Source organism: Dinoponera quadriceps, unplaced genomic scaffold, assembly GCF_001313825.1.
Source record: "Dinoponera quadriceps isolate SergipeBrazil2010 unplaced genomic scaffold, ASM131382v1 scaffold4444, whole genome shotgun sequence".
In the NCBI taxonomy this organism is placed as follows: Eukaryota; Metazoa; Arthropoda; class Insecta; order Hymenoptera; family Formicidae; genus Dinoponera; species Dinoponera quadriceps.
Window position 1 is genome coordinate 567,843 of NW_014558991.1, and position 18,258 is coordinate 586,100.

An 18,258-nucleotide genomic window follows, 5' to 3' on the forward strand; every position below is an offset into this window, starting at 1 on the left:
GTCCTTGTCCTATCAACTCGGAAACACCTTACGCAATTTTTCTTGCGAATTCGTAGCTTCGCATATTTCTTTCATTTCTCGCTTATATACGTTGGTAATGAAACATGATGCAATTCTTGTAATTCCCGAGTATACGCTTTTCTCTTTCGTTATTTTTCTCCGAAGCAAAAGCACGCTTCACTTTTAACATACACGGTAGAAAAATTCGTGTTAAAAACGGCCCACTGAAATTTTGCGTTACGTGAACAAGATGAATATGTTAAAAAAAGAATATATTAACAAGGTAGATATGTTATTATCATATTCGTGTACTTTTTAACACGTTCCCCGTGTTAAAGTAACGCAAAAACCTCCAAAATTCGGTTCTTTTTTAATTTTCTGTCAGACAAGTACGACGCACAAATACCGACGCGTTCGACTCGCGAGATCGGGGATGCGGCATTAATGACGCCCGATGTGCTCGTCGCTACCGTGGCGGTATAGCGGACGTCATTAACGGCGCGATGCGTGACGTGATCACCCTCGCGGCGAAAGGGAGCAACTTCGTGACGCGCGGCACGTATCTCCGTTCAGTAGCGTCCCAACCATTTGTACCGTTTGACCGTGTCGTCGCTCGTTCGAACGTCGCCGAGACTCTCTCGACGACACTCTCTTCTGCCACTTGTTCGAGCGGAATCTTTACCCACGGAAGTGCGAGCGCCGGACGACGTGGCGACGTGCTTGTCGACTGTAAAGTCACGCCCGGAAGTTTATTCGTACCGAAGGAGCGCAAGTGGATGACGGGGTTACTTTGATTTTAGGCCCGCTCGCGTCCCGCTTCGGAAGTCCTGCTCCTTTCCCGGATTATCGATCGTCGTGAGCCGTTTTCGCGCGCAATTTCGCGAGCAACAAGCGCAGTGGGGGAGGAAGAAAACGGAGCGGCGGTAATTGAGGTTAGTCACACTTGCAGCTTCGCTATTAATGAGGCCCTTCTTTTATCGGCGGTGGTTTTCCCCATCGTCGAATGCACTTTCGACGCTCGGTCGCGTCTAATCCTTGCGGTTGACGAGGAAAACGACTCTCGGGCGGCTCGAAAATCGCGGGTGTTTCGAGGCGGATCGAACATCGGGGTCTCCGAACAGATTCGAAAATTCGCACCATACGCGTCCACGTTGACACTTGTGTGTAGTAGAATCGGGAAAAATCGGGAAAACCTTCGGGAAGGGTTCGAAGGATGCATCTTCAGTGATGCAACGGTATTCGACAACGCGAAGGTTTCTGTATATTATTACGTGAAAAAATATCGTGAACTTATTGTTAACGTTTTTTAATGCAGATTCCATCGTTCGATTCTCCCGTAATTTTATTCATAGCGATTGTCGTTACGTGAGATAAGCGTGAGGCATCGATGATGCAATTCTTTCCTATCATTAATTACGCCCATCATGCGAATTACACAAGATTGGGAATTGCTCTCTTTCTCAACATGTAAACGAAGTAACGCGCAGTCGATATATTTGGCGCAACGTGGAATTATAACGCGTGATTACGATTAATTTGACCAATCGTTTGCATACGCGTCTCTCCAGGCAATTCGTACCGTCGGATATAGTTTAGGAAATGTAAGATTTATACACGAAAGTTTATATCGCAGTGTGGAGGCACCTCGTAAAGTCGAGCATTGTCGACGATTGCGAGAGAACATTAAATAAACGCGGTGAATAGCCGATTAAGGAATGTTAGATAATTGAAGTATCAGATATACAGTACGGCGGGAACGCGTTTTCCTTCTTCCGGGATGAGACTCGCGATAGTATTAATATTAATACTGAATATTATATTTAGTATTTAACGGTCTTTAACGTATTCTATTTAATGGTCTTTAACGTAACGAACGTATTTAGATATTTATAGTACAATCATGTAGTACTTGTGTGTGTGTGTGTGTGCAGGGTGTATCTCAACTCTACCGACTTATAGGATAGATTCAATGTTGAAAAATAAGCAAAATCTTGAGTAAACATGTATCCGCAAAAGCTTTGTTTTTAAGGTAAGCTTTCAGAAGATAACGACGAAAGAAAATGTGTTGCGATTAAGCGGATTAAGAATACGAATATAACACTTCTTAACTATTTCTGAAGATAATACTATTTAATTTTAATCCGATTATCTTATATTTAATTTGACAATATCTACCGATTTTGATATTTCTGAATATTAACCGAAGAATTATTCATTCGTGTTACGTTGGTATATTATTATCGTTGTCGCGTTCGAATGTGTTTCTCTGCAAACAGAATTCCATTCCGAATTTCGTCGTGAATAACGGATCGTTGAAAGTAAATTTTAGACGGGTCTGATGATATAGCCATTTTTAACGCGAGGTTTGTAAGTTATACTAGATGTACATTAAGCCTAATTACCTAACACATTTATGAGTATTTGTTTATTCATCGTTTGGCCTCACGACAGATAACAACGTGGAATCCGAAAGCCTCGGCGGCTCAACATCGAAGATTCTCGGTCTCAGTAAATACCAACTATCAGTAACGTAACATCAATGTTATAATTTCCCATTAAACAATGTAACTGTTACGTAACACGCGTTATATTGCATTTACATTGTTGAATGGGAAATGATAACATTGATATTATGTCACTGTCAATTGCATGGGAAAAAGGCCGGCAAGTTGCGTGTCACGCGGCTTTCCATAACGCCCGAAAAAGCGACGTCGTTGACGCGGCCGATAAATAACGATGCTTTCTCGCGCGAGCTCCTTTCGCGGTCGATCCTCCCCCGTCGTCTCCCTGCTGACCTAATACGAGTTTTCTCTGATTTCCAGCCGGCGCGGAGCACGTGCGCGCACGCGTGCCACAACATTGCGAAAACCCGGGCAATTCTAATATCGGCGAGCCCGCCGTTAAATATAGCCCCGGCTTTACGTGCGTGAGAGAAAGAGAGAGAGAGAGAGAGAGAGAGTGTATGACGGCAGGTGCAGCGTGCTTTTCGTGCGTCCGCACGTAAGAGAGACGGCGTTTTCACGAAGAAGCCACGCGGTCAACGTGCGTCACCCACCACGCGGAGGTGAGAGCCGAAAAAAGCGGGACGGTGCGTCGTGACGGCGGCACCTCGACCACTTGGAATTTCGCGAGAAGGCGGCGGAATGACGCAACACCGTCGGGGCCAATAGTCGGCGGAATCGATCGAATACGCCGAAAAGCAGAAAACGAGAGCGAGGCTCAGTCGGGCAGTCCCTCCAAGCGGAGGACAAGACGACGCGTCACGTTCCGCGCGGCTGAGCGGCGGAGTTCAAACGAAGTTCCAGGCCGGCGGGGGACAGCTCGGCCTTTCGCACCGCTAATCGTCGCCCGACGTTCTCACGCTTGATACACTGATACAGATACTCGGCGGGAATGGCTCTCTTCCGGAAATTCAACGGTAAGTGCCTGTCAATTGACGGCGGTCCCGCCCGGCATGACCGATTCCATCTGCGTTCCATCGCCACGGCTGTGACGGTCCGTTCTAGCTTTCAGGCTTATTATTATTATCACGGTCGGTTAGTACGATGGTGGGATTTTTAAAGCCACGGTAAACGCAGACAAATGCAAGCAAGTAAACAAATCGACCGGTCACGCATAGAAGGAAAATCAACGGGACTGGTCAATCGTGATTGATCAACTTGATCTTATCGCTCAAGTCTCGCTTTTTCTATGCGCCCGCGGGTCTTAGCCGATAACGTGCGACATTGCAACGACATTGCGATTACAACCGCGCCGAAGCGATTGTCGATACGCCGAGCATGCGAAAACGACCCGGCCGTGGTTTATCGCGACTATGCTCTCGCAGATAAACCAAGCGGATCACGTTTACGCGCGCAACGTATGAACTTGGCGTGTCAATAGGCAGGACGCGGAATGCAAGCAGAAGTTCTGCCGGTCTTAATTTCCGTTCTGGAATGCCCGTGTCAAGTTTCATCGATACTGTTGATAATGTTCAATCGGCGGGGATCTTTCGGTGGCTTCGGTAAACACATTGCGAAGTCTCTAATTGCACGCCACTTGCCACCTAAATATAGAGGAAGAATAATGACAAAGTGAGTCGAAGTAGGATTAATGCTTTAATTGCACGTAATTAATAGGAGCGTCGTGTACGTTGCGACCCGACATTCCTCGCGACTCGCCGGAAGCGAGCTGTCATTTGTGTCGGCAATCAAGTTTTTCTTCTCTTTTGAAAATTCTCTCAACACACACGAAACAGTCCGTGTGTGCGCGCGCGCGCGCGCAGCGGCTTTATGACGCAATTTCGGCAAATATCTCGGCGATTCGCGTGATTTTACACGCCGGGCATGCCCCGGCTGTTCCTCGCGATAAACATCGAAATAATATGATAAGGATTGCATAATCGGCCCTAAATAAAAAAAGAACGTCGGGCGCGAGAGAGACGTTCAACGCACGTGCGCGGCATGATGGAAAGCTACGGCTTTCGCGCGTCGTCCCAGCGGAAATTCAAATTAGCAAACATTGCGCATCGCATTATGCAGCCTCGCGATGCCGCGTTGTGCGGTGCCGCGTGTCACATTTCCCCAGCCGAGTTTTACACGCGCGTTCATTCCCTCGCTCGCGCGCGCGCATCTCCATCTCGTACAAACTACCTGTAACTCGAGCCGCTAATTCCCGCGTACCTCGCAGAAATAGACTGTGCAGAAGAAGCACGTTCTGCTCATGTAACACGTTCACGGCCACTCGACGCTCGGTGTTTTTTTCTGCCCTCACCACTCCCCCCCCCATAAAAAGTAGGAAAAAGCTCGCGGGATTTTTTTTTCCGCGCGCGTAACTCGCGTCGGAGTCGATTGTGTCGCGTTTCAGCGAGGTCTCGGTTCTTGGTGGCGTTGGAAATAGTCCGAAGTCGACTCGATCGAAGATAGAAAAGAAAATTTCACAAAAGCAGACAATTAGGCACACAAGAAGCAGATAATTAGGCTTGACAGTTCTCGGGCATCTCGCGCATATTCAAGACTGCCCGACTTTGTCTTGTTAACGAGGTGAACGACTCGCCGACTCGCGTACAAAGTTGCCTGAAAAATTATCGCCCGGTGTTGTAAACGTGACGGTATCGCTAGCTTGCAGCAAAAACTTTATTCCCCATAAAATTCGTTGCAAAATATTATATTATTATTGTTATCTGGTAATAAAATATTGTCGCGCGTGACACACATACTCGGCCCACTTGCGCACGATTATTACACACGGCTGTGCGGAAAGAGAAAAAATACGATATTACGCAACATTCGAGACATGATGACTTGAAATATCGTTTGTTTGACGTTCCGTTGCAATGCCATGTCGTTGCATTTGCATTTGTTTTTCTTATTATTTTCAGGCGAGGTACTCGCTCGTGTTTTCACGTTACTACGTTGTTGTGCTTTATAATGTGACACCGCGTTACTTTAGCGAGATTATGAACGCGCCTTTCGCGTCGGCCTCACGTCGTTGTCGTTCCTTGGCCTTTGTACACACCGTCAAAGACAATAACACGGAAATCGTCCGACGAGTATGATAATCGAAACGATTTAAAAGGAACACCGACGCGCTCGTGGCTCGAACTGCATCGAGAATGCGAATTTATATGCAAAGTCGCAGCGCGAAGTTTTACACGGAGGAAAAGGAGAATCGGCTGAATCAGCTTGACGATGAACGAACCAAACCGCGGAAGAAACCGGATTTACGGTTCTGAGAACCGAATTTAATTCGTAAGGACCCATTCCATTCAACGAGAACAAGCTTTCAGTTTGTTCATCGTCGTACGGTAAAAAAATACTAGAATCAAGTAATTTTCTGTTTTTCCGTCTCATTTAAATCAAGTCATATTTTTATTGATTTATTTTATTGATATTTTTTGATTTTTAGATATATTTTAATAGCTTCTAGTAAATGTTTACTTGAAGGGAGGAAAAATATGAAGATAAGAATATCTTAATTCGTAAATAAATTACTGAATGTGAGTGTAAAATGGCTCCAAATTTAAGAGAGTATTTATTAGAGTTGTACTTAGAAGTATTTATTAGATTTATATTTGGAAGTAATACTTCTTTTCCATTGAGAAAACTTCGTGGTTTCATATCTCGACGCATTTTCTATTCCGTGCACGTTAATTCAACCGAAGTTTCTTTCCTCCGTGTAAGTCAAGGCGGACTTTCGTCGCACAAGTGATGATGAACGCGCGGGGGTTCACGTTTGATCCGCGACGATCGACTAATCTACGCGATTCAACGGTTAGATGACGCAATTATTTCGCTGCGCGTCGCGCGCTTACATCGCGAATCTACGATACCATCCTCTCCCGCAGACGTTAGACTTGGAGTTTGGAAAAATGTCGACGGCGTCAAAGCCAAAGAGATAATATTTAACAATGTTACGTAACATTGGATATTCTCGCTCCGAAATGTTCTCGAGGCTCGAATCGAGGATCAGTTGGCGGGGTGTTAAATATCCCTGGTTTCCGAATTGATGCGAAGGTCCCCTTCGCTTTTCGCCGCTCCCGAAAATAACCGTGTCACGTGACTCGGCAAGTCTGAATGGACATTTGACTCAATCGCCGCGTCGTAGTATCGGAGAAATTACAAGTCACGACAGATTCCGCCCGCTCTTTTATCCGAGGAATCCATAAACGCGTGATTGTCAGCTGCGATCGCTCGTACTAGAATGCGGAAGCGACGTATGTTAAGTCCAGCCAGCTCAATCTCCGGTAACAACTTATGATGATTTAGAAACGGAAGCGTCGTATCACGCAATGCGAGAAGTCAAGAGACACCACGGGGCATCGCGAGGCAGCCTCGCTCTCTATCGATTCGATTTTCGCTGCGTAATTATCAGTGAGATCCCAGCTGAACGAAGACGTGCAGTCATTAATACGGAGAGAAGTATAATCGCCCAATGAGGCGTGTGTCGTGACCTTCTGGAGTTTATAAGCCGCTCCGATGGCGCTTCTCCTTGGACGAGATTTTCTTGAAATATGGTCAGGGTTGGCTGCGAGCGAGCTGCGTCTCAAGTGCGTTTCTAAGTGACTTCACGGTTCGGTTAATATATAGCGGGTTCCTGCAAAAGTTCGTTCCGTTCTTTAATCAGAATGTATTGATACAAAATATTTAGGCATTTATATACCTCTTTTTGTGATCCGTGCATCTGTATTAGACGTAAATGCATTAATGAGAAAAATAAAAAATAATATTTTCGTATTCATAATATTGTTTACATGTATGTCTACCTCAGCTTCGTTTCAAATTAACAATTTGTCACTTAGGTAGTGAAATAAATGTATAAGAACGTAAGTTTGCTTGATAAATACGAAATTTATGAGGGGCCCATCATTAAAAATACGGTATTAATAGTAATATATTCTTAAGCGAGCCACAATAAGTACCAAATAGTACCCTTCAGCAAAATTGCATACGATTTAATTTTGGTTTAGTGATAAAAAAAATATCGTCGCCCAAGAAATTCTGCCGCTGTTGGCGTTCTCGTTTTTCTTGCATGCGCGACGACACAATATCGCACGCAAGTGCAGCTGCATTATTTGATATTATGTACATAATGGAACGCGAGATGAGACGCTTGGCTGTCGGCAGATACGTCATTCATTCTTCATTTAAAATTATTAGGCATTACGCGCTGAACTCAAAGGTCAGCTTCGCGACTGCGCTTCACTGCGGGACAAGCAGAAGCGTCTCACATTATGATATTCATGTTTGTGTTGTTGTCTTATTTGACAACAACACAACCATGACGTGAAGACCAACCTAGACGTGAAGGCTACTTTTGAGCAGCTCGATTAATCGGCCGGGATTGATAGACATCTAATTAATATTCGTTAACTATGCGATATAACGATAATAATCTATATAATATTATAATATAACGTCAGAATATATATTATCTTTCGATGAGGACTTCGGACAGCAGTTACATAATAGCATCAACCGTTGAAGTTACATCACCGTTGAAAGCGGAAGTGACCTGATTTGATATTGTGAACTGTGATGATTAATCGAAATCACCGTCGAAAAAGTATATATTATGACGTTACTTGGCCAAGAGTTCCGGATATCCCGATAAATTTCTCGCGATGCCTTTTACAGAGAAGATCCCCCGGAGGGGAATCCTCGGGGCCATGATGTTCTTAGCTTGCATGTTTTCATACGTCATCCGCACCAATTTGTCTATAACCATTGTCGCTATGGTGAGTGTTACCAGCAAAAGCGGTGCCACCGGACCCGCATGCGTTGTGACGGACTTGAAGAGCAACGGGTCGGGTGTGCTCCATGATGTAAGTTACATGAACACAATTCGGCTGTATCGAGATAGACAATAACACTGGTCGGCAAATTTCACATCATAAATTATGTATCCTTTTCGAATTTCTATTTTTGTATTAAATTCTTTTTTTATCGTTGCTTAACTTTTGATTTTAACTGTTATATCTGTGATTAACATTACAACATCAATATAACTGGAATTAACGGTTCAGATCCAGGGTGCAATTTTTTGTTGACCAGCGTAGTTCCGTCGCAGGCGAAGTGTCTAAGAAACTTGTTATAGAATGTGGATACGATTACGAATTTTATTACAGTTTGGTGAGCGATTCGAGTGGAATCAACATATCCAAGGTTTGCTGCTGTCAGGATATTTTTACGGTGTGCTGCCGGCCAGTGTACCAGCCGGTCTTCTGGCAGAGAAATATGGAGGCTCCAAAGTGGTGGCGTAAGTATGATAGAGCAAGATTATCAACAAGGAAAAAACCAAGAGAGAGAGAGAGGAGAGGGAGATAATAATCATTGGTCCGATTATCTGTTGTCGCGCGAACTCAGCGTTTACTTTTCACGACTTAGGTTCGCCACGCTGATACCCGCGGTGTTGAACCTTATGATGCCATGGGCCGCCGGTGTTCATTACGGTTTCGTTTTCGCGCTTCGCTTCGTCATGGGATTCTTCGGGGTAAGTTATCGGTCGCTCCACAAGTCTCATTTGAACCTACAATCGGCGTCATGTATGCTGTACCATTCTCTTTAAGCACAAGTTTTCAAGTGCTTCTTGAACGATAGCATCGTTATTGCGAAAGTTACAGCCTGTTGAATTTCGCCAATATTTTATTACGATGGAAAGTGCGTCTGACCAGCCCTTGAGTCGTACTACTTGAGGAATAGAAAGTACTTCCGGGATCATCGTTTAGTCATATCACGGCCTCAGTTTCTCGTTAAGTATAGTAGCGACTCGTAGCGGAGGTTCTGGAACTAAATTACAGAAATAACGGGTCTGATAATTCCGTAAACCCATTATTTCTGCAACGGATATATTATTAATGTAACGGGTTTACGGAATTATTAGACCCGTTATTTCTGTAATTTAGTTCCAGAACCTCCGCTACGAGTCGCTACTATACTTAATGAGAAACTGAGGCCGTGATATGACTAAACGATGGTCCCGGAAGTTCTATTCTTCAAGTAGTACGACTCAAGAGCTGGTCAGACGTACTTTCCATCGTAATAAAATATTGGCGAAATTCAACAGGCTGTAACTTTCGCAATAATGATATTATCGAGATCGTTCAAGAAGCACTTTAAAACTTGAAGTGCTTAAAGCAAAATCATACCATCGGATTGATGTAATAAAAGTATTTTATTATTATGCTTTCCCCTCACTTAAGTACTTGGATGATAATTTTACAGCGCCTTTTGCAAGCCTTTTATATGTAACATCGAGTGGACAAGGCTAAAAATCTTTTAATAATAAAAAGTTTCAACCTAGTAAATGGTAACGCATACTTTACGTCGATTGTACGAGAGATCGCCGTATTTTTCATTTACTACATCTGACTTCACTCGATCTCTTATCGTGTTTTATCGCGCGGTTGTATCGTTATATATATATATATATTTTTTTTTTTTTAGATAATTGCTATATATAACTATCTTACTAACTTCTGAATTGAGTGTTCGGCTCTTCGATAAGAATGGAATGGAATTTTTCAGGGCGCCGTTTATCCCGCTTTACACGCAATGATCGCCAGGTGGGTGCCGCCCGGTGAGAAAGGCATGTTCGTGTGGACTATGCAAGGTACGACCTTTCTGGGTCTTTCTTTTCAAGTAGGAAGTCTTGGAAGTATACGCATTCACGTGGCCGGTTACTTCTTTCAGGCGGTCCGTTTGGAACCGTCGTGACATTCACTTTGTGCGGTGCGGTAATCAGCGCTTACGGATGGAAGGCTGCGTTCTACGTTACGAGCGGTCTCATGTTAGTCTTCTACGCTCTGTGGGTGTTCCTGGTGTACGACACGCCGGATCTGCATCCGGGAATCACGGAGAAAGAGAAAACGTACATAAAGGAACAAATAGGTACTACCGTTTCGAAGCAAAAGGTATGTGCATATTGAAATGATTACATAGATGACATTAGATTAGATTAGATAGGAATTCTTCGGGTGATTTATATAAAATGTACGCACACGCGTACAATCAGTCAAGTATTCTGTCCAATAATGATGTAATTAAAAAGTCGAACATAATAATATCCCACATTACCCCAAACACCAACTAACAGTGACATAACATCAGCGTCGTAATTTTCCACTCAGTAATGTAACTGTTACATAATACACGCGTTATATTACATTTAAATCGTTGAGTGGGAAATTATAACATTGATGTTACGTTATTGTTAATTGGCGTTTGCTGGGATGTAATAATCACATAATGTTGATATGATAACAAATGATAATAATAATATTTGTTGTCAACGCCGATTTACATTGTACGCACAGGTTCAACTGCCAGTGAAGGCAGTCGCCACGTCCGCGCCGTTCCTAGTATTATTGTGGGCCCACTTCGCCAATATGTGGGGTATATACTTCATCGCTACCAACGGGCCCAAATACACGCTGGAGGTTCTCGGCTTCAACATGAAATCGGTACTCGCGACAGATTCATACTACGGAAAGATATCTTGATGAAATCGTAAAGCGAGGGTCTACAATGAGAATTTAAGATCTAAGCCTTAAGAAATTGACCAATCACGGTCGATTATTCTCCCCATATTCAACTGTGATTGGTAAATTTCTTTTTTAAGGTTTAGAGCTTAAAGCACCTATTGCAGATCGGGGATAACGTCACTTTCATTCTGCGAGCAATAGTCGCCAAAGATGTTTTAAATGCTTTTTTCTACAGGGTGGCGCGATAACCGGGTTACCTTACATGGCTAGACTCGGCGCTGGAGTGTTGTTCGCAGCGGCAGGCGATTATGTGCGAAGGAAGGGTGTTTTATCTCTGGGTTGGATCAGAAAGATATTCATGCTGTTCTGTAAGTGATCGATCGTCCGTTTCGCTGCAGAAATTGAGATGTGACGGGCTGCACGCGAACAAATATCAATCGATAAACGTACCACCGTTAATCAACAGCTCACATGGGACCCGCGGCTTGCCTGGTAGTGATGACATATGCGGGTTGCGACGCCACAACTGCAATAATAATGTTAATATTGGCTCTGGCCTTCAATGGGGCTGCGTGCCAGACCAGTTTACAAAACCACCAAGACTTGGCGCCGAACTACGCCGGCTCTTTGTACGGAATTATGAATACCTTCGGTAGTTTCCCCGGATTCATTATCCCACCAATTATCGGCGCCCTGACCAACGAAAGGGTACGTTGTTTCTCCGTATAATTTTATTCCGCGCCTGCGCGACAAAACTATTTTAAAACGATTTCCAACGGTGTATAGCCTCCAAAGTAATTAGAATCAAAAGCTCTGATACAAAAATAGGTCACAATAATTTTCGATCTGATCAAAGTTCACACATACACAGTCGGTAGATACTGTAAATATTTTTCTCCCAGTCTTTGATTTTTCGGATATTATGTATTAATTTACACTAAAAGGAACTTTTTTTTCGACGAGTTTCGCAATGTATTTTCTGAGAAATACTCTACTATTACTGAAAACCAAATTCTCCTATTGAACACGGGATGCGTAGTAAGGCTTATTGAATAAAAGATGTTGCAACCGTCAATCCGTCAGCTGTGTATGTACACGATATCGCATAGATTTCGCGCGCTCCGGCCTGTCGCCGCGCGAGTATCGATCTTTGTCGTGCCCTCGTGTGTCATATGGTCGTTCCCGTAGCTCAGCTGACATCGATTTCCGCAGTTCGGCTGATTTTGTCGTTCGCTTTCTTACGTCATCCTTCGTCACGTTGCAGAACGGCATCGAGGAGTGGCGTATAATGTTCTGGATATCGGCGGTAGTGTTCACCTCGGCAACGGTGCTATTCTGGTTGTTCGGATCGGCGGAGATCCAATCGTGGAACGATTCGACTCACACCAAGGTGCCCACCATCTCCGACGAGGAGAGGCGGATAAACGAGACGACGACGAAGGACACGTTGGCCGAGGAAACCGAAGAGAATGAACGTCTCTAGTGATTTAGATAATGAAATGAGAAAGATGCGTGCATGTGTGCGTGTATGTTGCGTGTGCTCATGTCTGTATAAATTAATAGTCTAATATCGTTAGGAGCGCGTCCGAAGTTGTTGCAACTCGGCAACTCTCGACCTCGCTGACACACAGAACATCACAATAATATTTTATACACGACCAATATTTGTACAGCTTCCGATTGTTACCTGTTAGTCGTGGATGCGAGGCAATCGTCACGCCGTTGGCCCGAACTGAAAATCGGAAACAGGAGGAAGAGAAGGATCGAAAGGATACGTTCACGATACTTGTCCTCCGATCAAGGGATTAGGCTGCTGTAATGTAAAAAATATATCGATATTTTACAATCTGTATACACATTATATGTAAATTATAAAAACTATATGTATATATAGGATTTATATTATTATATGTAATTATATTATTATATATAATTATATATAATTATATATATATATATATATATATATATATATANTTTGAGAGTACCTCTTTTACATGGAATGACCCATATATATATATATATATATATATATATATATATAGGAATTTTTCGAGAAATAAGTTCAATTTGAAGAATTTTATTGTAATCTTATTTTTACCATCTTTTTAGCTCGGTAGACATATTTTAAGTATCGATCTAAAGAGTTGTAGGACAAAATCCGCAAAACGTGACATTTGTAGAAAATGCAAAATGGAAGAAAAAAAGGGACAGAAAAAAGAAACCTTGAAACTTTTACAGTGGCCTAATCCGTCGACAAATACATTTAGAGTATCACGGCGGGTCTTTCCATCGCGAAATCGACAATTCAGTTTCTTAGCCTCAGAATTATTTTTTCACGTTCTTTTTTTTTTCCTTTTTTACTGTTATCATGTAAGATTGTAAAACGCTCCCGGGTGGGATGAAACACGGATTTCACATTTGTCATGATTTTCGCGCGCTTACATATATATATATATATTCGTCTCGGATATAATTAAATATTTATACATCGCACGTTCATGCGATCACGCTCGAGAACACCACGAGAACTCGTCGTGTCGGCGAGCGGCTAATAAAAGAAATTCCGCTGACGTGGCATCCGGGCGACGCAGCGTGCGAAAACAGAAGAATACTCTGTAGTGCATTTTTTGATTTCGTGCCAAAGTACGTGTATGTCACACTCGTTAAAGCTCGACGAAACCGTCGAAGTTATCTTCGAGCCGGTAAACGGCCGAGGTTAGGCCGATATTATAAATACTTCACGCTACGTACGTTGAATCGTTACAGAGTTACCTCTCGTTATACGCGATCGCGCCTCACGCGCTTCCTTCGCGAAGCGATTACGCAACTGCGATTAATATTCGCAATAACGCACGCTCGTGTTTCAACGCGCGGTCAACGACCTCGCTTCTCAGCTGCGAGTCACGCAGCGTCTCAGAGGGCATTTCGTGTAGGTCGAGTCGCGATCTCGCTTCACATGACGTCGCAGAGAAAGCAGCTTTGCAACTGTTGTAAGATTCGTGCATCTAATTGGTGTATGCTCTTAGATTCGACCAAAATTAAGAGCATACCTCAATCAGATTCGCGAATTTTATAACAGTTGCAAAGCTCTCTCTCTCTCTCTCTCTCTCTGTTGAACACAGCCGACGATGCGGACTTAATCGCGTGTAACGAGGAATTCTTGTGTAATTTTCCCGTTTTTTACGAGCGCTCGAATCACGAAACTTCATCGTTGCAATAAAAGTAACTTGTCATCCAATACCTCTCTTTCTCTCTCTCTCTCTCTCTCTTTCTCTCTCTATTCAAAAAAATAGATCTATGCGTCTGCGAGAGATCGCGTTGTAATTCTCAGATCCAGTCGCTCGGCATCCGGTCGATGCGGGCAAGGATATTGTACGCTCGTAAATAGGAAGAGATGTAACACAATTGCGTTTGTAGATCGTTTGTGGAGATTGTGGAGTTTGCGGAGATTAGTCGCACATTAGTGATTGTTATACGCGTGCTCACTGTAGTGAATCGAGAAACAATTATATAAATGTATTGTTCCTATGTCTTGAAACAAAAAAAAGTCGATTAATGTTCAAATTGTATTTCCGATGTGCCGTTTTAACGGTAGTCACATTACTCGGTAAGAACTTCCGTGGACAATTCTTGTAAAGCTGGTATTTAGCAATAATTGTTGCGCGTGTTAATTGTAAAAAAAAAGGAATAATAATAATACACAAAGGCTCGTATGAATGGTTACTCGAAACTCGTTACTCGAAACTTGTTTTACATGAGATACTCAGACTTGAATTTGGAATTAGATCTATCGCTCTTGCTGTCTATCGCTATCTATCTCGCTCGAGGCAAGTTTCAAGTAACAATTATTATAATAGAGATCAAAGACACGAGTCGCTGTTTCAAAGTGACGGCGGATTGTAGTGGATGTGTGCGTGCGTGTCAGACTTATTAATGGTCGAGTTGTGTACGCGCGACCGTGCATATGTTATTTATAAATCCAACGTCACACCGCGTATAGTTCTCGGTTTTTTTTTTTATATGTTCGCTCTTTAAATCTCATATCTCTTCTCGTGGTTAAGTTATAAACAAGCTTTGTAGACTTTACATCGCGCAAGTCGTAGCGAATTTGTATGTATGAAGAGTAATCGAATATATTTTGTGCAACGTCATTACGTGATAATAAAGAAAACTCATGTGTACCCTCGGATGGTCGAATTTTTATTGCTGTTTGTCAGGTCGAGCGGAGGGCTTGTGTGTTTCTCTTCTTTTATATACGTTTTATATACGTTACATTAATAATACACGGAAAAAAAATGGACAAGCTCTCCTAGCAGTTTGAAAAAAATTACGCTTACTCATTACTTGTATATGCTCATCTACACATTCGATAAAGATCAAGAACAATCTCTATTAACATCTCTTATCGACGTGTTCCTTCAGAAACGTTAAAAAACAATTATCTTCCCAGGAAAGAACTTTTCATATATGTGTGTATGTGAATAGATATCATCATTTACATTTTTTCATTAATCCAACTTTTGATATTTTATAACGTAAAACGTTATCTGTGATTCTTCTTCGGCGTGACTCGCATGAGCTGCTGGAATTGGCCCTTGATGAGCTCCCACTGCGTGAAGCTATCGTTGCTGAGTTTGAATTCCTTGCACGTCTGCAGGAACGCGGGCATGCATAGCGGAAGGTAATGATGGTCCACGCTGGGTAGCAGGTGGTGCAACGTGTGATAGCCGAAGTTCGTGAGCGTCAGAAAGGTCGAGTCGTCAATCACCTTGCGATCGCGCACGGCGTCCACTTCGAGCAGACCCCAGTCCATGTCGTCCCTTCATCGGGGAAATTGTCATCATTACGCGGAAAAGAGATCCTGATTAACCAGAATGGCACGACCAGATGCGTTCTACTTGAAGGGACTAGAATATCCGCTCGTAAGAACTACATTTGGTCACGAGAACCAGAAATTCCGTTTCCTTCGACCAGAATGCATCTGGTTGTTCCCTGCCTAAGTTAATGCAACCAGATTGTTTTTTCTATGTAAGATTCTATCAAACTTGTAGGATTGACGTTCAATAGAAGTCCGAAGCAATCGATATATGCCACAGATACCTGTAGATATCGCCGTCATGGAAGATGTCCGGGTGATGATGAGCCGAATTGAAGCTGATCAAGCCGAATAGGAAACTACTGATCAGTATCATCGCCAGCCACAGTTTCAACGCGATGAGAATTTCAGGCGCGAACAGACACATCGTAAGGGGCAACAGGAAAGGCATAATATCGCGGATTTCGAAGACACCGTATTCCATAAATACGGAATAATATCTGGGAATTAAAATTGAGTCGACATTAAAGCAAAATCTAAGGAGATTCTAGACGAAAATAAATAAAGTAATACATTCCGCATAATTTTGATAAACGCGTATAGGGCGAAGCTTTACCGCTGTATGCCTTGAAGGAAATACATCAACGTCCAGATGATAGGAGTGATGGCAATTCTTATCAATCCTACGATATAAGATTTATTTTTGTGAGGAATCCAATGTAGAAACGGCTCGACCGCGTACATCTCGTAGTCCCATAGAGTGTTGGGGTACATGTGGTGACTCATCACATGCGTGATGCGCCATCCTTTCGAGGACATCAGGCACAGGTCGAAATAGTACATACGGAAGTTGCTCCTCATGTGAAAGAAATTGTGCGCCGCGATCACCGTCCACGTTAAGGAAATGCCTAATGTTTGCGCGACTCAACGTTACATTACAGAGCCAAGATCTTCTTTCTTTTCAAGATAGATTCGAATATCAACGCTGGTACAATTATATCTTGATTATTCGTCCGTAATTCCTACGATACTCACCGGCGAGAAAAACGAGACCATAGGAATGGATAAAGGCGCCCGTTAAAGCTAGCATGATGGTCATGGCCGTCAAGGAGTCGGCAATGAGATTTGACGTCGAGGACGACCGATGGAAGTCGACGTTCTTTAGTGCCTCTACCGCACGCTTTTTTAACGTACGATAAAATCCATCCGGAAGAAAAGTCAGAGGCATCGATCGCGAAGTTGCCGCCTCGCGAACGTAAAATTTCGGCAACAGCTGCTCGGCATTGTCCGTGACGTGATGACTCTGCGCGATTTGTATGAAGTATTTGAGAGTATTAGTTGGATCGTGACAGGTGCATCGTCAAGTTGAAGCGTGGCAGCCGGGGTCTGAGTTCACCACCGGGTTTGTGTTTGATACCTCAAATAATTCAGTGATGTCGGTTCCCCTCGTCAAATTGATCCATTCCGCACCTCCGGGATGCGATTTCACGAACGCCTGCAGATCGTACAGACTGTTGTTGATTCTCCACAGTCCTTCCGCACCGTCCACTTTTCTTCTAGCCTCGAGAAAACCTGCCGAGGTTTTTTTGTAATCCTCCCTCACTTTCAGATGAGCCAAACCGGGCACCGTGCTGTTCTCCACCATGATAAAGATGTTTTTTTTTTAATCTGCGAAAGAAGATCGTTTTGCCAAAAATTTCTGCCGAACGCGTATTGACCTCGAGCCGTAACTCGATGCGAGAAATTCTCTATCGAAATATTCGATGAACTATTTTACCTTATATTACCTTATCATAAATTTGAGTCGACTTTTATGATTGTCGTTCCGCGACGCATTTATTGCGTTGTTTGTCTCACAATGGACTACATCGCGTTAATATAACTTCGTATTTTGAAGCCACAACCGCGTATTTATAATTGCATACATTTAATTTCCATAATGGAAATGTGAAAGCATTATCGCTTTCATTTAAAAATATTATTGCGTTGTTACTGAGACGGACTATGTTTAACGTTTTTTTTTTACAATTTTCCACGCGATATCGCACGTAACCGTGTGATCTACTATGTCTCAAAAGTCGCACAAGTTTCCTTAATTATAATAGTTGGATTATAATGTGTCTCTAATTATAATCGTTTCGACCTTGTGCATACATATATATATATATATATATATATATGTGAAGCTAAAAATTGTGCAATTCTTGATCCAAGGAATGGCATGTATGGCGCAATGTGTACATCAGCTGTTCGCTGATTTGAAAGAACTGCGGCGTCTTCGATAGATAGTGCAGACGCAGCAGGTCGACGTACATTTATTTACGCGCCAGGCCAGATGCGTAAATACGCGTACGCATGATGACTCGCGTAAAATCTTTTCCTTCCCCCTATCGCTTCACTCTTCGTCTGAAACGAAGTCCTCATTACGTTCACAAATGGCGTCACAGAGCGGGGACCCGCGCTCTCTTTCCCTCTTCGC

General features: G+C 43.1%; 2 protein-coding genes and 1 long non-coding RNA gene across 4 annotated transcripts; 1 reads left to right on the top strand and 2 right to left on the bottom strand.

The window, feature by feature from the left end:
- Window positions 1-576: 576 nt before the first annotated feature.
- LOC106750081 (sialin-like) lies at window positions 577-12,841 on the top strand. 2 transcript variants are annotated; one of them, XM_014630163.1, is made up of 12 exons: window positions 577-729; window positions 801-932; window positions 2,823-3,418; window positions 8,115-8,302; window positions 8,606-8,736; window positions 8,865-8,970; window positions 10,005-10,089; window positions 10,170-10,390; window positions 10,793-10,939; window positions 11,196-11,328; window positions 11,427-11,668; window positions 12,225-12,443. In XM_014630163.1, exons 3-12 carry the CDS (start codon window positions 3,394-3,396, stop codon window positions 12,441-12,443), a joined length of 1,497 nt encoding a protein of 498 aa, XP_014485649.1. In that variant the 5' UTR covers window positions 577-729; window positions 801-932; window positions 2,823-3,393. The 2 variants fall into 2 exon arrangements, with proteins under 2 accessions (XP_014485649.1, XP_014485648.1); XM_014630162.1 differs by having other exon boundaries at window positions 577-932; window positions 12,225-12,841.
- LOC106750082 lies at window positions 10,868-11,479 on the bottom strand. Its single transcript, XR_001374912.1, has 3 exons — window positions 11,411-11,479; window positions 11,223-11,352; window positions 10,868-10,959 (listed from the first exon to the last, which is right to left on the bottom strand). It is a non-coding gene; the product is annotated as an uncharacterized LOC106750082 (long non-coding RNA).
- Window positions 12,842-15,458: 2,617 nt separating the features above from the next.
- LOC106750099 (cytochrome b5-related protein-like) lies at window positions 15,459-17,629 on the bottom strand. The gene is made up of 6 exons (XM_014630190.1): window positions 17,557-17,629; window positions 17,197-17,447; window positions 16,815-17,082; window positions 16,396-16,687; window positions 16,064-16,279; window positions 15,459-15,783 (listed from the first exon to the last, which is right to left on the bottom strand). Exons 2-6 carry the CDS (start codon window positions 17,422-17,424, stop codon window positions 15,507-15,509), a joined length of 1,281 nt encoding a protein of 426 aa, XP_014485676.1. The 5' UTR covers window positions 17,425-17,447; window positions 17,557-17,629; the 3' UTR covers window positions 15,459-15,506.
- Between the last annotated feature and the right edge of the window lie 629 nt (window positions 17,630-18,258).